The following is a 12,252-nucleotide window of genomic DNA, read 5'->3' as shown; positions in this document are numbered from 1 at the left end:
TTATAACTAATATCAACTTATGAGTGAGTATATACCATGTTTGTCTTTCTATGTCTGGGTTACCTCATTCAGGATGATCTTTTCTCGTTCCATCCATTTGCCTTCAAATTTCATGGTATCTTTATTTTTTTTAACAGTGGAGTAATACTCCATTGTATAAATGTGCCACATTTTTTAAGTCATTCTTCAGTTAAGGGGCATCTTGGTTGTTTCTAGATTCTGGCTATTATGAATAACGCGGCTATGAACATAATTGAACAAGTTTCCTTGTGGTATGATTGATCATCCTTTGTGTATATGCCCAAGAGTAGTATAGCTAGATCTTGAGGTAGATTTATTTCCTAATTTTTTGAGAAACCATATTGATTTCCAAAGTGGCTGTTCAAGTTTATACTCCCACCAGCAATGGAGAAGTGTTCCCCTTTCTCCACACCCTATCCAGCATAAACTGCTATTTGTGTTTTTGATCATTCTGACAGGTGTAAGAATCTCAGGGTCATTTTGATTTGCATTTCCATGTTGGCTAAGTAAGAATGATGAACATTTCTTTAAGTGTTTCTCTGCCATTTGAGACTCTTCTGTTGAGAATTCTCTGTTTAGGTCTGTACCCCATTTTTAAATTAGATTATTTGGTTTTTTGATGTCTAGTTTCTTGAGTTCTTTATATATTTTGGAGATCAGCCTTCTGTCAGATGTGGGGTTGAAGACCTTTTCCCATTCTGTAGGCTGTCATTTTGTCTTACTAATGGTATCCATTTGTAACGAGTATGGTTTTTCTGCCCGCCGACGCCCGGTCTTGTCCTGCCGCTGCGCCAGCCCCAAATAACACACAGAGACTCTGTATTTGATACAATACTGTTGGCCTGGTTACTTGTTTCTTATCTGCTAGCTCTGCCTTAATTATTAACCCATTTCTGCTGATCTATGTATTTCTCTTACCGGGGAGCCGGCGGCATACTGCTTTCTCCAGACTCTCCATCTTGACCCTCCTTCCTACTTCCTATTTCCTCCTTGTCTCCTAGTCCCTCCTATCTTCCTTTCCTATTGGCCAACAGTGCTTCTGTTCCATGAAGTCCTATTTATTAATTGTTGATCTTAGTGTGTGTGCTACTGATCTCCTATTCAGGAAGTTCTCTCCAGTACCAATGCATTCAATAGTCCAGGTTCTTGCCAAAAGTCCTTGTAAATACTTTTTATAGTGAGTGTTTACAACACAAACTGGGATTATAATGTTTTTTGAGACAGGCTGTCCTGTCACCCAATCTGGCTTCAAACTAGCTATGTATCCAAGAGTGACCTTGATCTCCTGATTGTCCCTCCTCTTTTCAGATGTGCCATGTACAACAGAGGTGCCCTGCTGTGCCTGATTTTTATCCCCTTCCACCCACTTGATTGTTTTTAAAACAGTATCTTGCTACACTACATTGGTTATCTTGGCACTCACTTGATAGCTCAAGTTGACAAACTTACAGTGGTCTCGGACTGGAATGGTGGCTCAGTGATTAAGAGCTGACTTCTTTGAGGGGACCCAGGGTCAATTCTCAGCACCCACATAGCAGCTCACAACTTTCAGTAACTCCAGCTCTGTATCAGTTGCCCCGTTCTAGCTTTGTCATGTACCAGTGTGGTCACCAGGACCACACATACACATAAACACCAAAAAAAAAAAAAAAAAAAAAAAAAACCATGAATGTGTTTAAAAAAAAAAAAACCACAACCACATAGTTCTTTTGATGCTCCCTTTAGAATTCACATTACAAGGAAAGTATATGCTAAGCTGGCTTGTTTGCTGTTGTGATTATGGACTCTCGCAGATTTTCAACAGGGAAAGTGCTGAGTTTGGGTATTACTGCTATCCTAGAGAAACAGCATGGAAACTAGCTGGAAGGCAAAAAGATTTCTAAGCTTTGCATTACAAGACAGAAGTGTCTTCTAAGGCATTTGTATCTGACTTGTTAGAATCAGGATGTCCCCTAGAGGCCATAGAAGAATCTAGAAACTACCGACATTTAAAGCAATTTTAGCTTCTCTATAATTCTTTCGTTCTGGTCCTATTTGTGGTTTGAATAAGCATCCCTGAAGGCTCATATGTTAAAGGTATGGCCCCAGTCTGTGAGGTGCCTGAGCTTTTAAGGGGCTGGGTAGAACATATAGCTTAGTGGTATAAAGTGAGGTCATGGTTAAGACCCTGGACTTGGTCCCTAACCTCCCAAAAAAATGGAGGAGGAGGAGGGAAGAGGAGGAAGAATGGGGAAAGAGGTGAGGAGAAAGAGAAAAGAAGAAAAAATAACACCTAGAATCTCATAAGAAGTTTCCTGGCCCTTGAGTATATACCCTAAACTAGATCTTAAGACTCTAGTTCTTTCTTCTCTCTTTCATGGGGTAAGTGGCTTTGCTCTACCATGGGATTTCCACCATGCTATACAGCTTTGCCCAAAGGCAACAAGTCTAACTGAACATGTACTAGAACCTTTAAAACTCTGAGCCAGAAGGAATATTTTCTCTCAGTAAGTTGAGTATCTCTCAGGTGTTTGTTATAGTAACTGAAAACTGACTAACAATATTCACACAGGCAGATTGATTTTGTTATTTTCCTTCTTAAGTTTATGCTCAGTTTCCCAACTTTATTCACAATCCCCTAAGTACAATGACTTTTTTTCATAAACGTTTTGCATCCTTATGACTTGGTACTATCCATAGAATAGTCCCTAGAAATAAAGGTAACCTTTTCTCCCTAGGAAAAACATTCACAGCTTCCCTGTTTCCCAGATACTTTCTAAGAAGGTGTTTATATTTAAAGAGTAGCACATTCACAGTTTTATCAACAGGAGTTGTTAAAGGTGTCCTGATTTCCAGTGGCCTCTGTTTTCTTTGCTGAGAAATAGTTGATAAAGTATTTACAGTAGATGTAAACAATGCTGATCAAACAAAGGAATTTTTTTCCCACATAGAACATGTGCTTTTCATGCAATGCAGTATAAGTCTTTCTATGTGGCTTCACATAGGAGTGGGGACTGTGCCTAGCAAGTCACAGATGTTGCCCGGTGAGATCTTCTGAACAGTACCCAATAGGCTTTTGAAAATATTTGATTCTATTTTATGTATATGAGTGCTTTGCCTGCATGTATGTATGAGAACTATGCTCATGCTTGGTGCCTGTGGAGGTCAGAAGAGGGTCTCAAGTCTTCTGTAACTGAGGTTATGGATGGTTGTGAGCCACTATGTAGGTGCTGGGAACCAAACCCAGGTCCTCTACAAGAGCAGGAGGTACTCAGAACTACCAAGCCATATTTCTAGCTGCCATACAGGGGGGTTTAGACAAGGGGGCCTAAAGTCGCTTTCTATATGATATTTTTTATGTTAGTAAAAGAGACAAAATCTAATTTTTTGTATATGGTAATAAGCTGTATCCTTCAAGAATGGAAAAAAACAGTGCCCCTTCTCCAAGCCCCACCCCCACAAATCCATAGGGATGACACTATTATGTCTCTCATCTGACCTGTTCCTTCGGGCATCTGGATGTAGACAAGAGCCCAGTATTTGCTCTTTCCCCATAATTTAACACACCTGGAGCTACACATCTAATCTTTGTTACCGGTTACTTTAAGACAATGTGAATTCAAGCCATTATGTGACTTCAGCAAGATTATGTTTATTAACCAAGGCTACATATTATTGTGGTGTTTAGGCCAGCAGCATGAAATACAATCTTTTTAACTAATAGATAGGTAGATAGATATATATCCCCACAAAAAGAATACCTACAATGTTAAAATGAATCTGCGCATCAATGTTCAGTCTTTTTTTTTACCTTTTTTTATTAATTTATTTTCTATATTCCAATCCCAGTTCCCCCTCTCTCCTTCCCTCCCACTTCCTCCACTCATCCCCTCTTCCCATCTGCTGCATGGGGAGAATAAGGCCTCCCCTAGGAAGTCTACTAATTCTGTCTCATCATTTAGTTGAGGCAGGAATGTCCAGTCTTAATAGCTGCAGGTTGATGTTTGTTTCCCTCACTGTAATCTACCATGTTCTTTACTATGCTACTTTGTTCTGTCTCTTTCCCTAATTAGACTGGCAGAAAGTAAAATTTATTCTTAATTAGAAAAAAAATTGTGTTTTTTTCCTCCCACACAAATCACAAATCTATATGAAGCAATAAAAATAAAATGATAGTGTGATTTCCAAAAGTGGAAAAAAAGCTGACTCTAACTTACAAAAGAATCCTGTTAACTGTTTTAAAACACATTCGCGTGTACTTACCATGGGTTCTGATAACGGTGGGTTAGCTTGTCAATCGCATGGAGACTTAGTTCTCCAAGCTGTAAAAAGAGGAAAACTAATTCAGTGTTATTCCTTGGTAGATAGGGACCCACGAGTCTAAATATCTATATTCCTTCTCTAAGGGAAGTCAGGTTGAAAATAGAGTAGGAATGCTAAATTTAGTTAAAAGAAATTTAGTGGGCACCACTTACCTGGGGTTGCTTGCCCTGGACCAGGGAGAAGAAACCATGGGTTGGCCAGGAAGGTGCCATTATGGTGAGCCAATATGTGGTTGTGTGGGGGAAATAGAGAGAGGCATAATGGCTCATGTCCTGTGAAGAGAGGCAGATCTGAAGAGGTAAAGGAGGAGAGGAAGGGGCTGCTTGTCACCCTGGGCCATGGAGACATCCAGGCCTTGGCTGTCATTGAGGGCTATGTCTGGGTCTGTGGTCCTTCCGCAGCCAGGGTCTGTGTTGCCATCAAAGGCCACAAGGATGCTGGGATTCTGGAGCACCACCTGACCATGTTGGGGTCTGAATGACATGCTGCTGCAGGGTCATGCTGAGATGAGTGGCCTGTGCTGCCATCCAGGGCCATGACAGTGTCTTGACATGAGCTTCAGCAGAGGGCCATGTCTGGGTCCATGGTTCTACCACAGCCAGGGTACAAGTTGATGTTTTTGGCTCCTGTTACCACCAAAGACTGTTCAGATGCCCAGGGTCTGGGCTGACACCCGAGAGCATGTTGGTGTCTGAGAGTCAGGCTGCCTCCAGAGCTATACAGATCAGGGTGGCCTGCACTGCCACCTGGGGTCATAGTGACATCAGGGCCCAAGTTGCAGCCAAAGGTCATGCCTGGGTCCGTGGGTTTGTATATTGATGTCCATGGTTCTGCTCCTGTTGCCATTCAGGGATGTGAGGCTGCCCAGGGTCTGAGCCAACACCTGGGGCCAATTTGGAGTCCTGGGACCATATTGCTGCTGAGCCTATTTGGATCTGAGAGGCCTGAGCTGCCACCCATGGTCACGGAGACAACTGAGCCCAAGCTGCTGCTGCTGCTGCTGCTGCTGGTCATGTCTAGTTCCATGGTCCTCATGCAGCTGGGGTCTGTGTTGATGTCTATTGCCCATGTTGTCACAGGGGCCCATGCAAACCAAGTGTTGAACAATGTGTTGTATTAATTTTTTTTATTTTTATTATTTTTTCTTAAGTTTTCCTTGGAGGCGGGTATGGAAAGACTGGGAAATGAGTAGGATTTGGGTGCATGATGTAAAATTTCAAAGAATAAAAATTATGTTTAAAATTTAAAGAAAGAAAATCAGTGGAGATGATCACTGCTGCTTCCTGACCTGAGAGAAAGCTGTCACGAAGAGCTCCACTCCCTCTGTATGAATGGAAAGAGCTGCCAAAAGGGCCTGGGGACTGGCCAGGGTCCCTGACTGTTCCCATGTCTTTGTGACTCTGTAAGGAAGCATCAGTGTGGACTATCAGTCATCATTTAAATGGGCAGTTGAGGGCTCTTCAGAGTTAGCAAATGTGACAGTAGAGTAGGAAAGAGCTAGCATTAGATTCCTATAGCAGAGCTGAAAACTCAGATCATTGAGAAATATCAGTTTCACATTAAAAAAAAAAACCATGAAATCCCACACCCTCCCATGTACACTTGAATGATGTATTATTCCTGAATGATCTCTATGTTCCAGCTCCTTTCCTCCACCTTATAAAGAAGCTCGGAAACAAGGGTGTCATGTTCATATTCAGAGGGGTTTAGTTACAATCACTTCTCAGTTTTCTGTACTATGGTTGGAAAGTTATAATATGAAATATGGAAAAGTATTTTGCTTCTGCTTTGGAATGCATTTTGAAAATTTATATTGACAGGAAGTGCCAGGTTCACAACAGCTCAAAACCAGCAGTAACCATGAGTTGCAACTGGCAACTCTGGTGTTCTCACATCGTCCCTCTCCCCTCCTCTTGCCCAAGCTTTGGCTTGGAGTGACTTTGCTGCTAGCCTGCCTAATAGTAGTTTGTGCTCTATTTCCTTAATGTACCTGCTTGCTCGGGTGACCCACACACAGAAAGCAAGTATGCAATGGAAGGGGTCAGATAAGAGTTCAGTGCAGAGTTGCCCTTTAGTCAACAGACAATGTGGAAGTCGTGATCTTCAAATGATGGAAAGGTCATGGTATCCATTGATTCCTAGCATACAATTCCTTGAAAACCAAATTTACACACTAATTCTTAAGTGATTGTATTATATTCTTTGCGAGCGATCATCTTTGATATTTTGCTACTCAGTGTTTAACAACAGAAACATGACATCTTCTTTTCAGTAAATTCTCTTAGAGCTACAAGTGTTCGTGTCAAAAATGTTATGTTATCTTAAATATGCTCACCCTTTTGTATTTTAATTTACTAACAACCTGTAGACAGAGGTTTTTGTCCCAACTTGTCCCTCAGTCCCTTAATCCCAAATAAACACAGAGAGGCTTATGTCAATTATAAACTGTTTGGCCAATGGCTTGGGCTTCTTGTTGGTTAACTCTCTCTTAATAAACCCATTTCTATTAAGCTATGTATTGTCATAAGGCTATGGCTTACCCATAATGCTCTAGCATGTTACTCCTTTGGTGAATACATGGCGTCTTCCCAGTGGCTCCTCTCTGCCTTCCTATTCTCAGCATTCTCCTAGTATGGTAGCTCCACCTATACTTCCTGTCTGGCTACTGGCCAATCAGCATTTATCCATCAACCAATAGGAGAAACATATTCACAGCATATAGAAGGACATCCCCTACCACACACTGTGATTTATTTGAGTAGGCATGCTCACTGAGGTGTTAAACTTGAAAAGAACTCACAATCATATGAAACATTTATATTGGCCCATTATTCATAACAAGGAAAATGTTGATCAACAGATTAGTTGCTAGGGCTGTTACTCAAGGGTAGAACATTTGCCCTACAGGCACAAGGTCCTACATTTCTTCCCAGAACTACAGATAAATAAATAAGAATCTAATATTTTTATATAATCCACTAATAAATTATGTTTTTATGAAATTTGTATATATCCTTTGCAATTTTTCAATTAACAAATATAGTTAAATGTCTAAATTAAACATATACTATGAACCATGTTTAAATAAGTCTAGAAATAGTAAAAAGGAAATGCCTGCTAATAAAAGCTTACCACTGTGAGCTAGACAGATTTTCTAAAGGAATAAGTCTGCTACATTTGAGTTTAATTGATTGCATACATTGCCATTGTTTCCAACTCCCCCTTTATTTTCAGTCCACCTGTAGTATAGCCCTGCCATACTCACGTGATCTTTGAGATTAGTTTTTAGAGGAATCCTTGCTTTGCTATTATATTCCACAATGCTTTTTCTAGGATATCTGATTTAGCTTTCCTTACTGGAAAGGACCACGTTCTCCATTTCCGCAACTATGGGCTGGTTTTGTGTTTTTTAATCAGTAGAACATATAAAATGTGATGTATTTCGAGAATGTGTACACACTAAGGTTTTCTCCTCCAACCTCCTTCCTTGGTAACACTGGGCTCTCAGTACCAAACAGTGGAGTGGAAAAAACCCCTCTGGCTACCTTTTGTTATGCTAATGTGTTTGTTCTCTATTTGCCTCAATTTGCAAAATATTACTATTAACCCTTTAGGTGTCTTTCTTCCCACAGCCAATGATAAGCACCCTCATTGTTGTGACTGAGCCATTCAACTGCATAATGTTGCCCATTTTAGACTGAAATTATTGAATCAAGAAAGGCGTAAAGGTCTTTGCAAGAATGGGGCATCTGAAGTATTCATTTTATATTCAGTGCAAGGGTTGAAACAAGACAATTCCTTCTAGAAAATGTCAGTGTTTAAGGCTTAGATTCTGTGATGCATGTTTCTAGTCGAAAGAGAGAGAAAGAGAGAGAGAGCACAATACAGAGACCTGAATTTTGTTTTATGCCCTGTGATAGATGAGCTTGAGTTCTGACTGCAATGTTTCAAATAATTTGAACTAATTAATCAATGTTAAGCAAGCAGTAGACACTGGGCTTTGTGAGTTTGCTAATGATAGAGCCGGAATTGCTACTTCCTGTTGTGTATTCAGGTGGTGTGCAAATTCTATCATATTTCTATGGTGCTTATAACACTACAGTTTTAAAAGATGGGCAAATATAAACATGAGTGCCCCTAGATGTCATTTGTAGAGCCCTGCTGTGTGGAATACTGTGCCAGCACCATACACACGTACCTCTTGTAATTCAGACAACCATGAACTGAGGGGTTGCCATTAGCCCAGTGGTAGGCAGAGTTCCAGTGGTCCCCAGAATTCTCATTTCCTAGTAAACACACTTTCTTCCAGATATTCAATCAAATACTCACCCAGGGTGTCAATGTTGAGGGATTTTGTAAGTATAATCAAGACCCTAAATTCTTTGAATTTAAGAAAAGGAAATGTGTCCAGTGTGGTGACATAGGCCTGTAATTCCACTTGGGAGGTTAAAGCAGGAGAATAGTAATTTCTACTTCTGCCTAGGCTACAGAGTGAGTTCAAGGTCAGTCTCAATAACTTAGAGAGACCCTGCCCCCAAACAAAAAGTTGGAAAGAGACTGGAATGAATGTAGCTTTGTTATGGGACACTTGGCTTAGCATCATGCATGAGGCTATAGGTTTAATCTCTATTACACAGGGGTGGGTGTGGGGGAGAAGAAAGGGAGGGAGGGAAGGAGGGAGGGAGAGAGAGAGAGAGAGAGATTTAACTTCAGTAAGCCTAACCTAAGCAACTGGGCTCTTAGAAAACCCTAAAGTTCTTGACAAAGGGGCTGCAGCACTGAGGGGTACATGACCTGAGAAAGATTTCCTTAATAGCCTTAAGGGTTAAAGAGTCATGTGGTTAGGAGTTAGGGACTTCTCCAATTGAGAATGGCTCCTGGCTAATACCCATCCTTACAACCACAAGGAAGCAGAGTCTGCCACAACCATAGGAATTTGAAAGAGATGATAGAGATACTCTGATGCCAGCTGTGGGAGACCTGAGCAGCAAGGCAGCCATGTCTTCCCCAGATTTCTGTAAGCAGATGCATGGCACTCCATTAAAATTCTGAATTTGTGAATATTTACTATGTAGCAATAGAAAACCAGTATAATATCCATTTTATAGGTGAGAAAAATTAAGGTATTATGAAAATACTAGTAAATAAATCTGACAGAAAAGAGAATATAAAAATCCTTCAATTCTGTCCATTTAGCAGAATAATAGTAGTAAGTTCTCCCCTAGAGCCTATGACCTACCTAAGCAAAGGGTCTTGGTCTCAATCACAGTGCCACACATGAGTTCAATCTTGTGTAGCAGACCTTAAATCTAATCAGAAAGTGGTTGGTTACTCTCCTAACAGTGTCACTAATGCATATCTTGCCAGCTTGCTTGTTACTATAGCTTGCAGGTTTTACAGCTGGGTAAGACTGATGATTTTTCTCTTCCAGTAGCACATACAGCACCTTCCAGCACTATGAAAGCTATCCAGTAGGTATGAAGCTTCCTCACTGGTACCAGCTTGATTTCTTCATGTTCTGTGACTCAAGTATGCCTTTAGCAATAGGGTCTTATTGCCAAGTTCTGCAGGGTTACCAAGAGCAATGGCAATAGCCTGTGAAGGACCCCTCTTAATAAGAAACTCCTGGTATGGGCTTTGTATTTAATAGATTTTGGTATCTAGATGAGGCATTGCTCACCTCCCCCATTGTAGGGTACCTCTATTTAAATGCACTTGAACTTTCTTTTAGAGAAAGACTAGACCATCTTTGTTGAAGTGGTTCTGATAACTGGCCTTTTGATGTCAGCCCTGTAGGCTAGCCCACTGGTGGTTCCCATCAGGGCCTGAACCTGAGCAGATTCTATTCTTGAAGCTGCCAGGAGCTTCCCAAATCTCCAAGGGCAATCACTGTAGTTTCTGAAATACAACCAAGTGCCTTGTTTGCAATTGTATTCACTCTTGGAATTGTGTAAAGTGTATGCTACTGCTGTTAATTCTGAAGTTAAAAACAGAGTCCCTCCCCTCCCCCCATTTAATTGTCCAATTAGCTCTACAGCTAGGAGCAGAGGCTCCCTCATTGTGAAAAATGTTTTCCGAGGTAGGAAAAAAGTAAAAAGTTTTCAAACAATTGTATCTAATTAGCTGGGAGTAGAATTGATTACTAATCTAATGCACATTTAAAAATTCTTTTTCTCTGTGTGAATAGCGAAGAACATAGCATGAGAACAAAAGCAATCTCAGTTTTCATGTCTCACCATTTCTGGGTCAGCATGTAGCCTATGCTAAGCACCAGAATGGAGAAGTGAGAGGTATTGATATTGTCGGCAGAAAGTCAAATCCAAAGAAGCTACTAAAAGCCCTTTGGAGTATGGCTTGGCACCACACTACCTGGCAATAATCACTGTGTAAACTTCAACAATAACAACTGTTAAGCCTGAGATTTGTGAGAGAAAGACCAGTTCCACAATTTTTGAGCCAAATTTGAAGAAGCTTTGATTAAATACTGGTCAGGATGATAGGTTCTGGCCAGGACCATTCTGTGGTTCCCAGGAAGTGGCAATGCGTCATATTTTGCAGAGGCCTCTGTATTTCCTGCCTGCATACCTCCCTCCTATGTCCAATTGGGGGCATGCATACATCCTGACTTGTTTCCTGTCTGCATGTGATCAAGCACACTGGGTGCAATTGGGTCAAACAAGATTGTTTCAGGGGAGTGAAGATATAAACAATAACCTCCAGCATTTCAGGAAGTATCTGTCCTTGGACAAGGGTCTTCAGGTTAGAGGAATTTTGTTTCATTTTTCTTTTAAACACAGTAATTAAAACTTAACTTTGGCTCTCATACAACACCATAGAGCAAAGCTTCCTCCCCATGTATTCTTCCCTACTTGAGGGACATTCTGAAACGTTCATTTGCTGCACTAACCTCTTGCCTGAGGTTCCTCGGCTTGCAAGATCCAATAGTGGGAAAGCATAGGGAATCCACATGTCTGGTCTCATTTGTTCCACATTCTATGCATTTTTCTCAACATAGCTGAGGCACTCTGCAAGTGTTGTGTATGAATAATAGAGGAAACGATCATTGCAAACTCATAGTGCTTTAAGGATTTCCCTCCAGTGACCTTAGGAAGAGAGGATCAAAGCCAGATTTGGAAAACAGATGTCCTGCTGTTTGATCCATCTGTGCTTGTGATATTAGATCATGTACAAATTGCAGAATTCTTCAGCAATAAACTTTTAAAACTTAGCTGTGGAGGTAGACCACTTTACCAGAACATCCTCTGAGCTCATCAATCCTTTCTTAGCTTCCGGTGCTGTTGTCATTCAATAAGATTAGCAGAAAGTATATGGAGTGAGCTTAATTTCTGACTTTAAGAAGCTTAATTTTACTGACTGGTGGAAATGTCAATGCTTACATGGGAAATATACTTGAGATTTTATATCAGGCCCTGCATAGTCCAGGTACTTTAAGCTGTCCTTATAACCAAGGGATACAACCAGGTTCATATGACATGGAGTTCTTTTCCTTTTCTTTGTTTCTTCCCATATTTCCATATCATAATTAATAGAAAACATGGATGTTTTTGTTTTTCAATTGACCAACAGCTGTCTACAAAAGTCACATGACTAAGTAAGGAAAGGTACCAGTTTAGCTGAGAGACCAGGCCGTTGGCTGCTATGATACCCAGAGAGCCATGCTTATTTCCAAATGAACTTCTTTTTTAAACTACCAGTTATATTTTTGTTTTAACTGAAATTTTAAAATGCAGAGATTGTGCATGGTGTTTTAGTATATGGATATACTGCATACAAGAGTTAAGTCGGTTGCTTACTGCTATTTAACTCCAACTCAGTATCCACTGATCAATCCACCCCAACCCCCTCTCCCTGGGTCTCTGGTAACCACACTGCATCAGCTCCCATGATCAACACTTGGGGATTCTGGAT

The 12,252-nt window shown here is 40.7% G+C and overlaps 1 protein-coding gene across 1 annotated transcript in view; it reads right to left on the bottom strand.

The window, feature by feature from the left end:
* Positions 1-12,252, bottom strand: part of CUNH4orf45 (chromosome unknown C4orf45 homolog) — a 96,756-nt gene that overhangs the window by 35,162 nt on the left and 49,342 nt on the right. The window contains exon 3 of the mRNA XM_051199435.1: positions 4,264-4,322. Coding sequence (XP_051055392.1) covers positions 4,264-4,322 — 59 coding nt within the window. The remainder of the gene's footprint in view (positions 1-4,263; positions 4,323-12,252) is intronic.

The sequence above is a fragment of the Phodopus roborovskii genome, unplaced genomic scaffold (assembly GCF_943737965.1).
Source record: "Phodopus roborovskii unplaced genomic scaffold, PHOROB, whole genome shotgun sequence".
NCBI lineage: Eukaryota > Metazoa > Chordata > Mammalia > Rodentia > Cricetidae > Phodopus > Phodopus roborovskii.
Note: the sequence above shows the minus strand (reverse complement) of the source record. Positions and strands in the feature narration are given on the sequence as shown.